Genomic DNA, 17,369 nt, shown 5'->3' with positions numbered 1-17,369 from the left:
GGGAAGGTGGTGCGGAGTTCTCCGCCAAGGTGAGCGGTGGCGGATCGGCTTTGCTCCGCCACAGCAGCTCGCCGGCGGGGTTCTTTTCCCAGCTCTTGATGGATGACGGTGAGCTTCCTCTCTTCGCATCCCTTGTTCGCACGATTCAATAATTTCTCACTTATTTACAATTATCGGTGTACGGTGTTTTGTTCGTAGCACTTAATCCTCAGCGAGAATACTTTTAATTTAGGCGAATCCGCTTCCGTCAATGCTCCGTCACAGTAACTGACAGCGCCGTTGGTTTGGGTGGGGTGGAGGTTGACAGGTTGTCTAGGGTTCAATGGACCAAATCCACATGGATGTGGATGATGGAGATGGCCGGCATCTGCCGAAGCCTGTGAACAGGCTCACGATAAGAATATCAAAAAGCTCACAACATTTTTTTTTTCTTAAAAAAAATGTGGATGTGAAGAGTCAAAGAGGTAACAGAGTTAGTGATACGGTTAAAATTTACCATCTTGTTGGAAAATTGCTGACGAAGTTTCCTTTGCGATGTGGTTGAATTTGCATGGATTAAGACTTAGTCGGAAGTCATCGTGGTAAGACCCGCTGATGCTTAAGTCATCATGCCATGAAAATAATAGAATAGTAAAAACATAGAAAAAAAAAGAAAAGTTAGGGTTAGATGTCAAAATCCCCTCGTATCATTGTTACTTGTGCATTTATATGAATCATGCTCTGAAATCCTAAGGATTATTGGATCTTGGGATTATGGGTTATATGCTAAAAGGGCATTATCATCCGGGGTATCACTAGTCCCCCTTCAAAAATGAGGAACCGCCACATCAGCGGCCCCCCTAGTGCCGGTCCCACGGATATGGAGGGAGGTAAATGCAGGTACACAGCTGAAAGCGCATAGCCGGGACGCTAACCTCAGGCAATGACACCCCGAGGATCGAACCCTGGACCTTTCGACCACGATCACTTGTCCCCCTTCAAGTTAGACCGAGGAGCGGAGTTGAATGAAGTTCGACTAAAGCATCTCATGATGTTGTCTTGCGTATGAAGTGTGGTGTGCTTGGGTTGTTGTGTTATAAGAGCGACTCGGGAGGCTAGGTCGCTGAGTTGGACAGGGTTCTCGGGATGTTGAGTACTCATGAGTGACTTAGGATGTCACGTAGTGGGAGTGATTAGGGATGTCATGCGGCCATAGTGGGAACACACCGGTTGAGAGGCCTAGTTGCTGGAGCACTTGGGTCGAAATGCCAAGCAGCGGGAGGCTGAATCGTGTTGGGGACTCGGGCATATCAATACCTGGATGAAAACCATGCAAACCGAATGTGCTGGTGTGGAATGGGGCCACATAGGCCAACTTGACTAACTTTGTAGGGGATCATTGTCCTTGGATGTCACGAGTCGCCCTTTCAAATCGAATTGAGAAGTAGAGAGGGGTCAAAGGGGAACTTTTCGTGATGGTGGGGTCGAAAGAGCAAAAGGCCGAGCTGGGGAGGTCAATTGCTAGGAACAGAGTTGGAGGAGCAAAAAGACCGAGCTAGATAGGTTGACTACTAGAGATGACTGTTGCAAGGAATGATTTCTCGAATAAAGCTAGCATCCGTTGAACTAGACGTTTAGAATAAATCGTAGGCATAGTGTAGGGGCCTTGGGGCTTGAGTAGATTTCAAAATGTAAACTTGTTTGGATGAAAACAATGATTATGTTTTAAAATGAATTAAATACATTCGAACTTGGTGTGAAGAAGCCGACCCTAAAGCTAAGGGGGAAGAATACAGAAAGATGACTCAATCCCTCGACTTGAAAGACCCGTCTAGTCGGGGAAAGAATATAAGAAAACGAACTCGAGAGTGTAATAGAAGATCAAGCTCGACCCCATAACTTGGATAAATTGATGAAGTCAAGAGAGAATAACCGTGTTGATTATGAGATTGTGGGGTAGCTCACAACTATTTGAGAGAGTAAATAACGAGTTGATCTCGATACCACAGGGCAACCCAATTGTTTGGGAGAGGTAAGGCCGAATCAACCTCTCAGTGAAAGGAGGTAAGAATGCTCGATCTCGAGACTTGCCTGAAAGAGGTGAGGCCAACTCAACCCCTTAGGCAGGTCTCGAGATTGAGCATTTTCCCCCCTTTCACTTAGGGGTCGACCCGGCCTTATCTTAGGCAGGTCTTGGGATCAAGGATTCTTTCATTTCTTCACTAAGGGGTCGACTCGAGATTGAGGATTATTTCCCCTTTCACTAAGGGGTCAATGTAGCTTTACCTCTCCCATACAGTTGCGGGCTGCCTTGCGGTCTTGGGATTGATTCATTATCTACTCTCCCAAATAGTTGTGAGCTGCTCCGTAATCTTGGGATCAACTCGTTATTTACTCTCTTAGATAGTCGCGGGCTACCCCGCGGTCTCGAAATTGACTTAGTTATTCTCTACCACTTCATTATTTTATCCGAGTCATGGGATCTAGCATGATCTCCTATTACACTCTCTATGGCCTTAGCAGGATCGAGTTGATCATCTTATATTCTCTTCCTGACTTCGTGGGTCTTTCGGGTTGAGGGATCGAGCTATCTTTCTGCATGCTTCCCCTTGAGCTTTATGGTCGACTTGTTCACACTAGATTCAATTGTATTTAATTTATTTCAAAACATAATCATTGTTTTCATCCAAGCAATTTTACATTCTGAAATCTACTCGAGCCCCAAGGCCCCCACATTGTGCTTACGATTTAGTCTAGATGCCTAGTTCAACTTATGCTAGCTTTTTTATTTTTTGGACCAACTCTGCTAGCAGGAAAGCATTCTTTGCAACGGTCATCTTCAGTAGTAGTTGACCTATCTAGCTCAATTTTTTTTTTTGCTTCTCCAACTCTGTTCCCTGTGATTGACTGACCAAACTTGGTCTCTTGCCCTTCCGACTCCACCATCAGGGAAAGTTCCCCTTCGACCCCTCTTTGCTCCTCAGTTCGACTTGAGGGGGGAGGGGGGAGTTGTGATATCGCCCGAGTCCCCAACACTATTTGGTCTACCGTTGCTTGGTATTTTGACCTAAAAGCTCCATATAACTGGACCTCCAGACCCGAGTGCTCCAAGTGAGTGGGCCTCCCAGTCACTCCTGTTGTGCGATGTCTTGAGTACCCTATCCAACTTAGCAACCCGACTTGTTTACTATGCTTCTTGAGTCGCTCTTATAGCATAGCAGCCCGAGCACACCGAGCTCCATACGAAAGACAGCATTATGAGCTCCTTTAGTTGGACTTCACCCGACTCCGCTCCTCAGTCAGACTTGAAGAGGGATAGTGATACCCTACGTAATAATGCCCCTTCAACGCACGACTTGCAACGAACAACTCCGAGATCCAAGAACACATTAGGTTTTTAGAGTATGATGTTATAAATGTGAATGGAAAAGGTGGAAAGGAAGAAGGAAGTTCCTTTGTGTATGAGTTTAGTTCCATGTTGGAAGTTTCAAGGCACTATGATTGGTTTATATTGTTGCACATGCATTGATAATGTGAATAAATGCATGGGGAGAGACTCTCTCTCACGCCTCGGTGCGCAAATCCAGGACCCGGATTTGCACTGAACCAAGTTGACTCGTGTGCGATCACGACCTGTGCGCGTCGAATGCCAGACCGAGGCAAAATTTATCCAAATGAACAAACTGTAAGTACCCCGGGTGAGTTTTGATATGATCAATCAAGTTATGCTCTGCTTTTTGATGTCTTGTGTTTAAGTGCGCAGGGACATAGGAACACAAGTAGTCAAGCGGAAGACGTAGCGAGCTAGAAAGATGACACAGGAAGCGAGTGGACAGACTCTATACATCCGAGGGATGAGGAGTTGCGGAAGGGTACATAGGCGAACGAGGAGGAAGCGTAACACTTCGGAGGGAAGAGAAGCTGAGGAGGAAGACTGCCGAGGAGAAGGCCGGAGTTGAGTTTGGGTGAACTCAACTTTGGAAGGCCGTAGAATCACACAAGCGACCGGGCAAGTCAACTGCTGAGTTGACTTTGTCGAGGCGCTTGGACTAGGTCCAGGCAGTCGGACTCCATGCACCCAAACCAGTTCAAGGTGCCCGGAGTCGTCTGGGCCACATCAGCAAACCGTTGCTGAAGAGATTAGGACGGAATCCACGTTAGTCGATTCCAAACGCTCGGACCGGGTCTAGGTGCCCGGGAAGCACCCATAATCTTTAAAGAAGAACCGTTTCAGAGTGGATCAAGTCATCTGAGTCCAGGCGTCCGGACCGGTCCAGGCGTTCGGGAGGTGCCACGTCAGCTAACGACTAACTTCGACCAATGGGCTATAAATAAAGTCTAGTCATCGAAGTTTGATATAACACACTCGTTCTTAATGTATTTTGTAATTTCATTTCGTACTCATAATTGCTGTAAGAAACTACTTCCCCTTCAACGAATGAGAACTTTTTAGTGGAGCTTTCACTGTCTTGATTAGCAACCTCCTTGATTGCAAACCAAGTAAAATTCTTGTCTCTTATTTTTATTTTAATCAAGTAATGTGTAGTTGTCCTTGCTAAGCCTGATAGCAAGAGAAGTACTAATTTGATTTGCAGGGCTATTCAACCCTCTTTAGCCTACCAATCAGGACCTTCAATTGGTATTAGAGCAAAGTTTGCTTTAGAATGACTAACCACCAGCTAAAGTAAAAGAAAAATGGTCGGATCAAGTATCTACCCACCAACGTTCGAGGGGGAGTTTCTGTTTTGGAAACGAAAAATGGAGGTATTTTTTTGAACTGACTTTGATATAATGGTTTCAATTAAATTTGATTTTGAAGTGCCCAAAAGCAAAGACGGAAAATAACTTGAGGAGCATTGTTGGACTAAAAAACAATGCTATGAATTTTTGGCAAATGATAAGGCCGATTTCCATCTTCTAAGTGTGCTGCCTACTCAAGAACTCTAAAGAATCGATAACTACAATTGTGCCAAAGAACTTTGGGAAGTTCTTGGAACTCCATGAAGAATCAAAAGAGGTAGAATCCAACTCTTCGATGGATATTGATTTGTTTTCAGAAGACTCCAAGACCCAGGAGATTGTAGGAACAACACTAATAGCTGAATACCTATATGAAGACGACGAATCCACTTCGGAAGCAAGCAACGATGAAGGGGAGGCATCTACCTACGAGTCCGACACAGTAAGTGAGATACGTAATCTTCCTTCCGATCAACTATATGAATGTATTAAAATATTGTCAAGATCTCAATGTAAAACTAGGTCAAAATATTTAGATTCAAAGAAAAATTATGCATGCCTCGTTGAAAATTTTGACAAATTTAAGAATGAAAATGAAAAACTAAAAGAGCAAATAGAATTGTAAAAAAAGGACCCTGTATTCTTAAACTCGAATCTCTCACAATTTTCAAATTTTAGAAATTATAGTAGGCTTAACTGGTATTTAAGAAACCATAGGGTAAAATTGCAAAATTTGCTAGAAATAGTATTCCAAGAAAATTTTTGATAAATCCAGTAGGTAGAAATTTATTTTGGGTTTCTAAATATGTTCTAAACTATTAAATTGATTTTATTTGCATGCTTAAATTTAATTTGATTTAATTTTAACATTGTTAGCAAATTTAATTATTTCGTAAATCTTCAGTTCATATTTTCAATTTTTTTTAAAACAATAAAGATATTATCTGCAAATAGAAAAATTTTCAAAAATTTATTTACCGTTATATAATTCTTTTATGAATTTGTTAACAAAATTCGGATTTTTAAAATGAAAATTATTTCAAAAATTGATTTTCGAAAACCTTTATTTTTATATGATAATGAATTATGTTTTCTGTTAGATTAAAAATTTTCGAGATTTTTCGACGTATAATTAATTTTATATGAATTTTCGATTGAAAGCTGGAATTTTAAAAATTAATTTTTTTGGAGATTAATTTTGAAAAACCTAATTTTTCGGCTAAAGGCTGTTTATATTTTGAATGTTTAGAAAAATCAGCAAGATTTTTAGATGATAAATTTTATTTTTAATCATTTAAATTCATAAATGATTAGTTATATTAAAATATATTTATTAGGTTAAAATAAAAATATTCCATGCATGAAAATTTTTATCATGTTTCGAATGCTTATGATTGTTATTGATAAAAATGTTCAAGATTTTCGATACTTTAAAATAATTTTAAAACTATTTTTGTTAAAATTATAGATTAATTGATAAAAATTATTCTTTTTGAAAATTAATTTCGATAAAAAGAAATATAACTGAAAATTATGTTTAAAACCCCTAGAAAATGCTCCAATATTTTTATAACTTTTTTCGTATTTTCTCTAACATATTTTTTATGTAATCAAAGGGGAGAAATTAAGGATTAAGTTAAAGGGGAGGTATATTTAATATATTTTTTTTTCTTCTTGAATTGATTGCAATTTTATTTACTCGTAATAATTGCAAATATCAAAATTGTTTTATTGTTCGTTTTAATCCTAACATAACTTGGGTTGATGCACATCAAAAAGGGGAAGATTGTAAGTACCCCGGATGAGTTTTGATGTGATCAACCGAGTTAAGTTAGACTTTACTTTTTGATGCCTTGTGTTTAAGTGTGCAGGGACTTAGGAACATAAGAAGTCGTGTGGAAGACGCAGCGAGCGAAGATGACACGAGAAGTGAGTCGACGGGCTCGGTGCATTTGAGGGACAAGGAGCTGCGGAAGAGTATACTAGCAGACGAGAAGGAAGCACGACGTTTCCGAGGGACGAGAAGCCGAGGAGGAAGATTGCTCGAGGAGAATGCCGAAGTTGGGTTTGGGTGAGCTCAACTCTAGAAAGTCGGAGAATCACACAAGCGACCGGACAAATCAACTACTGAGTTAACTTTGTCTAGGTGCCTAGACCAGGTCCAGGCGGTTGGACTCCAAGTGACCGGAGCTGTTTGGGCCACATCAGCAAGCCGTTGTCGAAGAGATAAGGTTGGAATCAACGTCAGGCGCCCGGACCGGGTCCAGGCGCCTGGGAGGCCCATAATCTTTGAAGAAGAGCCGTTTCGGAGTGGATCAAGTTATCCGAGTCCAGGCGCCCGGGAGGTGCTACGTTAGCCAATGGTTAACTTCGACCTGTGGGCTATAATAAAGCCCAAGTCCTCAAAGTTTGATACAACACACTCATTCTTAACTTCCGTATTCTGTAATTTTATTTCATACTCGTAATTGTTGTAACTGGCTACTCTGCCTTCAACGACGGAGAACTTTTTAGTGTAGTTTTCACTACCTTGGATTAGCAATCTCTACGGTTACAAATCAAGTAAAATTCTTGTCTCTTACTTTTATTTATGTTTATTTTAATTAACTAATGTGTGTTTGTCCTTGCTAAGTTCGATAGCAAGAAAACTACTAATTTGATTTGCTAGGCTATTCACCCCCTCTAGCCGGCCTATTGGGACCTACATGAACTAACATTTTGCCACCTGAATATCTTTTTCTACCTGCTCAAGAATGTAATGGAAGCATTAATCTGAAATTAATGGACGATATTAAACTCATTAATGGTGATTCCCTAACGTCTCGAGAATAATGGCCGACATTAAACCCAGCATTGAATTGTTATATCTTGGCCATTCATTACAACCATGGGTGAGCCCTCCTATAAAAGGAGATCGTGAACAAGAGCAGAGGACGGAAGTGGAAGCGAAAGCGAAAGCAAAAAAATTCCTCCACCTTCGTTCCCCTATTCTTTCATCTTAGCCATGCATCCGCTCAGCTGAATTACTCGTGATATCACTCGGGTGCATTCTCAGTTCGCCACGAACAACTAGTGCTTGGTTGTGTATGTGGTTCTGCCAATGTATCGTGGGAAACAGACGACCCGAAAGAATCTCGAAGCACAACCGGAGGTAGGGCAAATTTGTTTCAAGGAAAATGCATTGAGTGTAGGCCTCGACATCTTCCTCGGCAAATTCCTTTCCCGACTCAGCGACTCCGACTCGCGACTTCTGACTCGACGACTCTGCTTTCGGACTTGGCGATACGAAGCAGCAATCTTCCTGACAACCTAGTAGCTTAGCCTGACTTTCAAGGCCGACAGCCTGAAACTATCTGCTCAGGTTATCTCAACAAATTCAATATTTTCCCCCAAAATCTCCGACAATAAATTGTCCAACATATGATTTCTATAAATTCACAGTTAATAGTGGTATGAGGGGATTTCTGATATCTAATCCTAACTTTTCTTTTTCTTCTACGTTTTTACTATTCTTTTCTTTTCATAGCATGGTGACTTAAGCATCAGAGGGGCCTCATCGGGATGACTCTTAGTGCTCTCTAATATGTGGCAATCTATGTAGATTGAGTGTGGCAATCTATGTAGATCGCGTCACATCGCAATAGAAAACTTCATCAGCAATTTCCAATGAGACGGTAGATTTTAGCCCCATCACAATCCATCCAACAAAGAAGTCAAAAAGAGAGGAAAGAAAACAACTTGGCACACATGGCCCACATCTTTGTTACCTGAGTCGTCATCTCCAAGACACACGACTGCCTCCACATTGGCCTCCCTCTTCTATGTGGCATGTAGGTTGTCTACCTAGAAGGTGATTTTTATTACATCTAATTCAAATTCCTTTCTCTTTTATAATTTTTTTCCTCCTTGATCTGTTAATTATTTTTTCTCTTTCATCGTTATTTTTTTCCGTTCTTCATTTGTCCGCCCGTTCTTCATTTGTCCGCAAGGGTAAATGGATAGGAAAAAACTTCTTTACCTCTTTAATGTGGTTAATTTTTTTCATCCTTCATCTGTCACGAGATAAATAAAGAAAAAAATCCTTCTTAAAGGATGGTTAATTTTTTTGCCCTTCATTTTGTCTACGAGGTAAATAAAGAAAAATAAACCTCTTTAAGATAGAGGGAATAGATTGTTAGAAAAAATTATAGTTAGAAAAATTAAAAAAATTAAATGTAATATAATTTTTTACCTTATAAAATATATTGCTATTAATTAAATTATTGTATATATAAATTTAATTTAATTTTAAACTTATAAAAAAATTCAAATTCAATTCAATTTTAACCTACTTGATATGTCATGTTTACTTGGTGGACTTCAAATTTTTACTCAATAAGTATCAAATATTTTATGGGATAATATCAAAACTTAAAACATTTTTTATTAATATATTTATATTTAAAAAAGTATCAAAATCTTATCAACATGGCATGATACGATACTATATTATTCTGGTCACAAGCCAAAATTTTAGTACGGCTCAAAATTTTTAACCTTGGTTGATGGTATACTTTTATCCTTATGATTATATCATTTTCATCACTAATAATGATAAGAATGATAACTGAGTCTAGACTAGTAAGGCTTTTGCAATGACAACCTTGTAATGATAGGCAAAACCATTACAAATTAAGGTAGCTTTTGACAGTAATGAAAGTCATCATAGAAGGAAGTTTCATGACTATTGTAGTTTGTGATGAAACATTTTGTATTACAAAAGGGATTTTTGCAATGAGTTGTTTTGTCACCATTTCAAATATCAAATTTGCAATAGGATTCATGACAAAAATATACCATGATAATGGTATTAGTATCTGCAACAGCTCAATAGAAAACACAATTAGTAAAATATTTTTTAATTATCTACGATGGTCTCATGACCATCACAAATAACATTATAAGCACAGTAAACCTTGAGCTATTGCTCTTTTTACTATCACATTGTTTGCCCCTTTCTTATTCTTCTCCAACCTTCTCTCGTCTTGTTTGACAAGCTCATCTATTGTTGCCCTTTGACAAGTCTTTTAAATAGATCCAATGATTGCCTTCCAAAATGGTCTAGGAAACATATATTTTAAATGCTTGTGAGAGTAGTCTCTGCATAAATATTTGATTTCTCATGCCCCTAAATTTACAATTTGAAAAATTGACACATCAACTAATGTTGGATGTGTACATGTTTGGGAACTTCAAAATGTGATATCGACTCACAAATAGCTTTTGTGTTTTTGTAAGTATATATGTAGCATGTGGCTTCACTCTCTTCCCACTAGCGCCCTATGACTTTAGTTGATGAAGTTTATAACATAGAGGCAAATCAACACCAGATTACTGCCATTTTTTTTTAGTTCTATTTTTAATGTCCATGACAGTGTAATTATCAAACACATTTTTAATCTCAACAAAATATGTCAATATGGGTGCCCTCAAAATATGCTTCATTTAGTCCAATTATAGGTCTTACCATAACCTCAAATTTTGACTCAATTGCATCGCTGAACATTATGTTTAGTAATGTCTAACATCTCTGAAACACTCAATATTTGTGGAGGATTATCATGTTTTTTTATTCTATTAAAAAATAGAGCTTATAGTTTTTTGAATGCATGGTTCGAAGGTAGGAACTGACAATGAGAATCAAGCCAAAAGATCTTACTATGCTTAAAGACAAAGCCTTTGCTCAGTTTGCATCGAGAAAACAAAAACAAAAGAGAAACCAATGCAAATTGAAATGTAAATGATAAAGTAAATACTAAATAGAAAGAAAATTCAAACCTAATTTATGTGGTTTGATAGCCTCTGGGTCCTACTTCACAACTTATGATCGTTCAGTGGGTCATTGAAATTTCATTAATTTCCTACATCTCAGAAACCATCCAAAGTTGGAGAAACCCCTTTTAATAACCTTTCTTTGCAAGAGAAGTACTTAGAACAGAAGAAGATTACAATGGGAGCAACCCTAGCCTCTAAGCCCCAATATATAGCCTTCAACCATGTTTTCACCTCAAACTTTACAAAAACAACCGAGCCTTATCCCACTAGTTGGGGTTGGCTATTTTTACTGAAACTTTAAAATAAATTATTTTTGGTTCAGTCAACTGTGTCGTGCTTCCAACTAATTGATAGTTGTCCTGCAACCACTTTACTAGCCTCTTTAGCAAACTATTTATACCATCACTCGATTGATCTTTGCAGCTAACCATTCTGTTGCAACCGTACAACTGCTTCACCAGACCACTCAAATCTTCCATTAGTCAATTGTGCAACAACAAATCAATAGGTTTATTGTAACAATAAAGTTGTTTCTTGAGTCAATTTGAGACGACATCAGTCGATTGTTAAAAGATCAATTGACTCAGACTTGTCATCAGTCGACTTCTCATAGTATTAGTCAATGGACTGGTCGACTACATTACAAAAGGCAAACAGGAATCTTCTATTCCTTTTTCATTTATTGTCAACTGAATAGTCGGCTTATATATCAGTTGATTGAAAAACATATTCAGTCTGTTGAAACACTAAGACCATTTCTATGACGTAGTCAGAGTTTAATTTTACCCACGATTAGCCCACAATTACATGCATTTTCACACATCTTTTCACATATGAAATCCACATAGAACATCTGACTTCATATTGCTAAGAAATCTTGCTTTTGGGTTGTCCTCTTCTGCTAGACATCCAGTCGACCTTAACTTGCTAGTATCCTGTCAACTTTGATCTGCCGAGATTTTTGCTTGCCAAGCATTAAGTTATCTTGACTTACCGGAACTTCTAATATTACACCTACAACATTTGTGTCAAGGAATCCACACCATTTGACACACCTCATCAATAATCCACACATTCTAACTTAGACCTTTATCCAAATGTCAAAACCATCTAGGGGCGTGATTGCACCAACAATTTTCATTTGAAAATTTTACTTACATTGAAGGTTTAAAAGTTGTTAAATCGTAACATCTTTTGATACCCTATAATATTGATCCTACCCCAGGTAAGCAAGCCATGCATACATGACCCTATTCTAGGTCAGCATTCCCATTTACACATATGAAGGCCTTGGACCAAAGGATCAACCTTTCCAGGAGGTTGTCAGGTCGATTGACCTTTCCTAGATGTTTGGCAAGACGACTGACCTCTTCCACTAGGTCAGCATGTTGACACTTATAGAGATTTGCAGAAAGTCACTAGCTATGCTAAGGACAAGCTTTGTTTAGCTCCCCACTCAGAACCCTTTTAGATTGCTATCGGACAAGCCTTCACTTTAGCAGCCAACTTCTCTGAATCGACCTTTCAATAGACCTTGACAACTCAACTCAATCGTTCAAAGAGGTCCACCTTGGCATGACACCTAATATCCCGCTGATCTGACTACTCGAATTGACACCTCAGCTGTTCGACTCGACTTGAAGGGGGAGGGACTAGTGATACCCTGTAATGCCAATCCTACCCAGGTCAGCAGGCTAATATGACCCTACTTCAGGTCGGCATTCCCACTAATGCATATAAAGTTATTGGACAAGAAGACCAAACCTCTCCCAGGCAGTGAGTAGGTTGGTTGACTTTTCCTAAGAGGTCAGCAAGACGGCTGATCTCTCCTAGGTGGTTACAATTTATTCTAAGTAAAATTAATTGTATTATCATTAATAATTCAATTAAATAAATATCAAAATCATAATGACAATATGATACGACAATGAAACTATATCATTCCTGTCAAGCGACACTGCTCAGGATTTTAAACATTAAATTTAAAAGGCTTGCGTCATTGTTAAATGTTGAAAGCCAGTCGACAGACTAATGGACCTCTAAAGACACTATTGCATTAGTCCAACAGACAATCATTACATCTCAACTATGACAATGGCTAACTAAATACTCTTAGGCCTCCATCTCAAATATGGTTTCTGAGCCTACCTCTGTCACTATATGAATCGATCTCAACTCAAAATGGGTAAGTGATATATAGCCAAGTCTAGCATAAGATCGAAAATGTGCTAAGTCGACATAAAATCCCTAATTTGGATTAGCATTGAAGATGCTGCCTGACACACCTGTCCCCAGAAGCTCAACTCATTTATGCATTGACTCCATGATCTTTGAACAAACTGAATGAAGCCCCTCTTTGACAATTGTTGCACATTTCAGCTTAAGTGTGCATCAGTGCTATTTGTGAACTTCTGATCCTTCCTCCAGGTAAAGACATGTAGCAAGAGTAATACGATATTATGATGAATTATTCAATTTGGAAGTTACTGAATGTGCATGAATAGGGAAGTTTAATCATGAATCAGTCAAGTGGACTATTCTCAGAAGAAATCAATGAGTCTGGAATTTCTGTCAACTGATTTATTGATTACTCAATGGTCTACCTGTAGCTGCAGAAATCAGGAGTTATCCTCAAGCAAGCAATGACAGTGTTCACCCAATGACAAGTAGACATTTGAGATCTCAATGGAACTTCTCAAGGAATAGACTTTCACAAATCTCTGAAATGTGCATTCCTGAAGTTGGAGACAGTGTTAACTGCAGCAGCAGCTCAGATGAGGCTGCAGGGCATGCCACAAATTCCTATATTTCTGGCAATTTTCAGTTAAGTTCATGGACTGATAGCAACTCAGTTATGTTTTCTGCTGCTTGTGACCAGCGACTCAAAGACAATAATGGGGATAGACTTGGCAGTTTTAGTCGCATTGACTCTCAGGTAAGTTCAGCAAATTAACAAACCAAAGTTTGTGTCTACTAATGCAAGGGATATTTATCTACCTATACTGAAGACTAGGAATTATCTTTGTTCATGAGTTATGACAAAACAATTCTTGTGGTCATGAATAACTTCTATCATTTAGTTTACGTAGGACATTTCCTTGAAAAAGAGATTTAATAGAACATGCAGAAAAAAACTCTGAAGATGTTTCTCCTTTTTGACAGTAAGTTGTGATTAATAATTCAAACCACTTATTCATTATACTTCACTAATTTCAGTTTAGCTTGCCTAGTACTTCCTTGGAAATATCAAATGTTGAGAATTATCTCCAGCTTCAACAAGAATCGATACCCTGCAAAGTACGAGCTAAGCGAGGTTGTGCAACCCATCCCCGAAGCATTGCTGAGAGGGTTAGCTATTTCTTATCCTCTTATTTTCCTATGATTGTTCACAAACAAGGCACAACAACAGATACCTTCATTTTCCAAGTCCATCCAATGTCTTTGTTTTTTAGTGTTTTTCATTTTTGAAACTGCTTCTTCTTCAAAAGAATTACCTACTGCTCATGTTTAATTAAATGAGTAATTAACATATCATGAACTATCTTTTATATGGAAATTAGGTATTTAAACTTTTTTTTTTGTGGAATGCAATCTAGCCTATATGCCAAATCAATTATATCGTAGGACAAAGTTTGTGTATCCATTAACTTTATATATTAACATTTAATTTTTTCTGATTTGTTATTTCTCTTGTAAATTTTTAGGAACGGAGAAACAGAATTAGCAAACGATTGCATAAGCTGCAAGGTCTAGTGCCTAGTATGGACAAGGTAATAGAAATTCCTAAAGCATGTATGAAGCAAAAGCATTCTTATACTCTTTTTATCTAAGTGACTCATCTAGTCATTTAGTTTGCAAGTGGAGAATTTATGTTACTGGTTAATCTGTTATGGACAGACATCTAGGTCATAGTATTGATAAGGTAATTGAAACTCTTCAAATCATGTACCAAAGCAAGAGCATTTTCACGTGACTCAAATATTTTATACTTGTTCATTTACTTATCAAATTCAGGTTACTGCTAAACCATTATGTTTCATGGGAAGAAGAACAGCTAATCAGGTTATTTTGATATCTTACAGCAAACAAGCACATCAGACATGTTAGAGTTGGCAATACAGTACATCAAGGAACTGAGAAGCCAAGTGCAGGTTGGTATCTACTGCACTTAGATATTCTTTTCGATGACTAATTCTTCAGTGTTTATTACAATACATGTATCGTTTTCTGGATCACAGAATATTCTAAAATGTTGTGATGGGCTTTTTTGAAGAAGTAAAAAACATGTGCATTTTCCCTAAGTTCTTGATCTCCCCATAATACTGTCAGAATACTTAACTGTGTGGGATTAAAAGGATTTGAGCTAAAAATAATGGTTTCGTGGGTTCCTTGATAGAGGAGATATAAAGGAGTTTATAAAGAATCTCTTTTGTATCTAATGGTTCCATGGGTTCCTTGTTTCTATCTGCTTACACCTGTAAAGGTAGAGGAGATATAAAAGGGTTTATAAAGAATCCTTACATCCTCTTCTACATGGTGCATGGATTTGAGCTAAGGTGACGGCTTTACCTTTTGCTCCAATGGATGTAGAATATGCATGGATGTGGGCTTGGCCAAGTGTGCACCAGGTTGGGCTAGACTTGGGATTAGGCGTGGGCACAACAAAACTCTGTGGGATGCTCTCATGACAGTGCAAACCCAAATAGTCGAGTTGGTCCCTGGCATGTGTGACAAGGAATTTTTTGCAAAATGTTTTTCTTGGATCAAGTTTTTCTTGAACAAGTTTATTGAACCTTTTTTCAAGCCAGTTTAATAGCCTTTTGGGTTTGTAAATAAGGTTTTTATTAATCCTGGTTTTTATTGGATTCTTGTGTGGGCAACGACATAAAATCCTAGCTTATTTGCTTCTCTTCCTTGAGGGGCTTTATGACTAAAAAGTGCATCTTCTTCCTACATTCCTACATCAAGGGGTGCACCCATACAGAAAAAGTTGGTTATCGGATTCTGAGGGAGATTTGTGGACGAGAGGTTATATTCTCCCTATGGAGAAAGCCGACTTTTGCGGCACTTCAAGTATTTAATAAGTCTTAATTTTTTTCTCCTAGCTTTGCTATGCTTGCAGTATTCTGTTTTCTACATAAGTCTATTTGGATTTTGAATTTGGAATTTTCTGATTAAAAAACAATTCCTGTCAATTTTTACCTCCATGGATTCTGACAAATTGTGCAGCAGAGACAGTGAACAGGAACTCAAACAAAACTGGATCAAATTTCTGATCTACCCTAACATATCATGGGTTTATCTGTTGCCCACCATTACAACTCACAATCTCTTATGGAATTATTTGTTTTGGCAGAAACTTAAACAAGAACGAGCAGATTGTACATGCACCAGCAAGCAGTTGGTGGCTTGATATCTGATCCATTCATGCATAAGATTGACCATGTGGTAGAACAGTTTGTATTTTTTTTTTCACTGCCTTAAGATCAGAAGAATGCTTTCTGAGCTTGTCTCATATTTCACAGGGACTCCTAGTTGTTTTCTTTTGTTTATCATTTTAGCCCTAACTTTCTCAAATATTGTGATATGCTGAATCTTGTGTGAAACTTTAGTTTCCATAAGTATTGAATTCCGAAAAACTATATGTTTCTTTTGTTTGTTGCATTTTAAATTTTATTCAAGGAGAATGAAATGTTGCAAAGAGGTAGTCTAGAAGGTTAGGGAATGACACAGAGAAAATTGTACACAGGATGAATCATTTGTATGTCTGTCATTCACTCACTCTCTCGCGCGCTCTCTCTCTCTCTTCCCCTCTCTCTCTTCCCCACCGCTGTTAACTGCATCTTTCATTGTATCTTCATTGCCAACTACATGTGTTTTTTCCCCTTCAGCATGGTATGATGATTAAGACATATCTTTTTTATATTTTAGCCATATGTATTAATAATTGATAATTATTTGTGATTTACTTCTTTTATGTTGACCTAGAGATAGGTTGATGGAGATGTTGGAGGTAAGCGAATCATTTTTTACCACATGATGAATAAAAGATTGTCTTCATGGATTGACGTAATTAATATTTGTATAGATGGTTGCTCTAATAAGTTTTAGAGTCAATTGTTATTGAGTGTAAAATATCTCATTGGATATTCATATAAAGGGTTAATACATTAGGACAAATATTTTCATGATTTATGATCTTCTAGGGAGTATGTGGCCGCGCTGGAGAAGCCACTAAAGCCTCACTTAAAGATGTCACTCGATTACCATTATTTATATCCTTTATCTCACCGTCGATTAAATCCTTTATCTCACCATGAAATCGACGATGGAGGTTTGAAGTGAGCAAGTCACTGCCACATTTGACTCTTCTCTTTGTTTGTTTTCCTATACCCAATAGAGTCCAACTGATTTTCTTTGTAATTTGATATTGAACTTGTTATTCAGAATCATTAAATTTGTACCCATTGCAGATAATTTTCTGTGCTTATCTTACTATATTTTCAGCAATTATAAACACGGTAGAAAAAGGAGATCTCTCCTCCATGCAAATATAGTATACATGTTTAATCGAATTGTTACCTTTGTTACGTGAACGGTACAATTCTAATAGCCATTTTGATTTGATAGATTTTAGTTCGTCATGAACACGTCTTTTGTGCATATCATGAACTTAGCTTTTAGAGAAGAATAATCTTTGTCGTGCTAGCAACTCCACAAGATTGTTTTGGCCAAGAGAATAAGAGGAAGAAGAAAATAAAAAATCTAAAATTTCATTCAAAAACTTTTTATATCCCTTCAATAAATACCAAGGGTTTACTTTTTTGTTTATTTTC

The 17,369-nt window shown here is 37.9% G+C and overlaps 2 protein-coding genes across 4 annotated transcripts in view; both read left to right on the top strand.

The window, feature by feature from the left end:
* LOC122046422 (transcription factor bHLH128-like) overlaps positions 1-16,186 on the top strand; it is a 16,502-nt gene extending 316 nt beyond the window's left edge. Inside the window, exons 1-6 of one of the 3 annotated variants that reach the window (XM_042607111.1) lie at positions 1-108; positions 13,143-13,468; positions 13,804-13,881; positions 14,238-14,303; positions 14,616-14,684; positions 15,890-16,186. The exon at positions 1-108 is cut by the window's left edge and continues 316 nt beyond it. In XM_042607111.1, coding sequence (XP_042463045.1) covers positions 1-108; positions 13,143-13,468; positions 13,804-13,881; positions 14,238-14,303; positions 14,616-14,684; positions 15,890-15,946 — 704 coding nt within the window. In that variant the 3' untranslated portion in view covers positions 15,947-16,186. Of the gene's footprint in view, positions 109-13,142; positions 13,469-13,749; positions 13,882-14,237; positions 14,304-14,615; positions 14,685-15,889 lie in introns of all 3 variants that reach the window. The other 2 variants (XM_042607110.1, XM_042607109.1) reach the window with 2 other exon arrangements.
* Positions 4,575-7,306, top strand: LOC122046424. The gene is made up of 2 exons (XM_042607112.1): positions 4,575-5,161; positions 6,591-7,306. The coding sequence occupies exons 1-2, from the start codon at positions 5,015-5,017 to the stop codon at positions 6,792-6,794; spliced, it is 351 nt and encodes a 116-aa protein (XP_042463046.1). The 5' UTR covers positions 4,575-5,014; the 3' UTR covers positions 6,795-7,306.
* Positions 16,187-17,369: the final 1,183 nt, after the last annotated feature.

Source organism: Zingiber officinale, chromosome 2B (assembly GCF_018446385.1).
Source record: "Zingiber officinale cultivar Zhangliang chromosome 2B, Zo_v1.1, whole genome shotgun sequence".
Lineage (NCBI taxonomy): Eukaryota > Viridiplantae > Streptophyta > Magnoliopsida > Zingiberales > Zingiberaceae > Zingiber > Zingiber officinale.
Note: the sequence above shows the minus strand (reverse complement) of the source record. Positions and strands in the feature narration are given on the sequence as shown.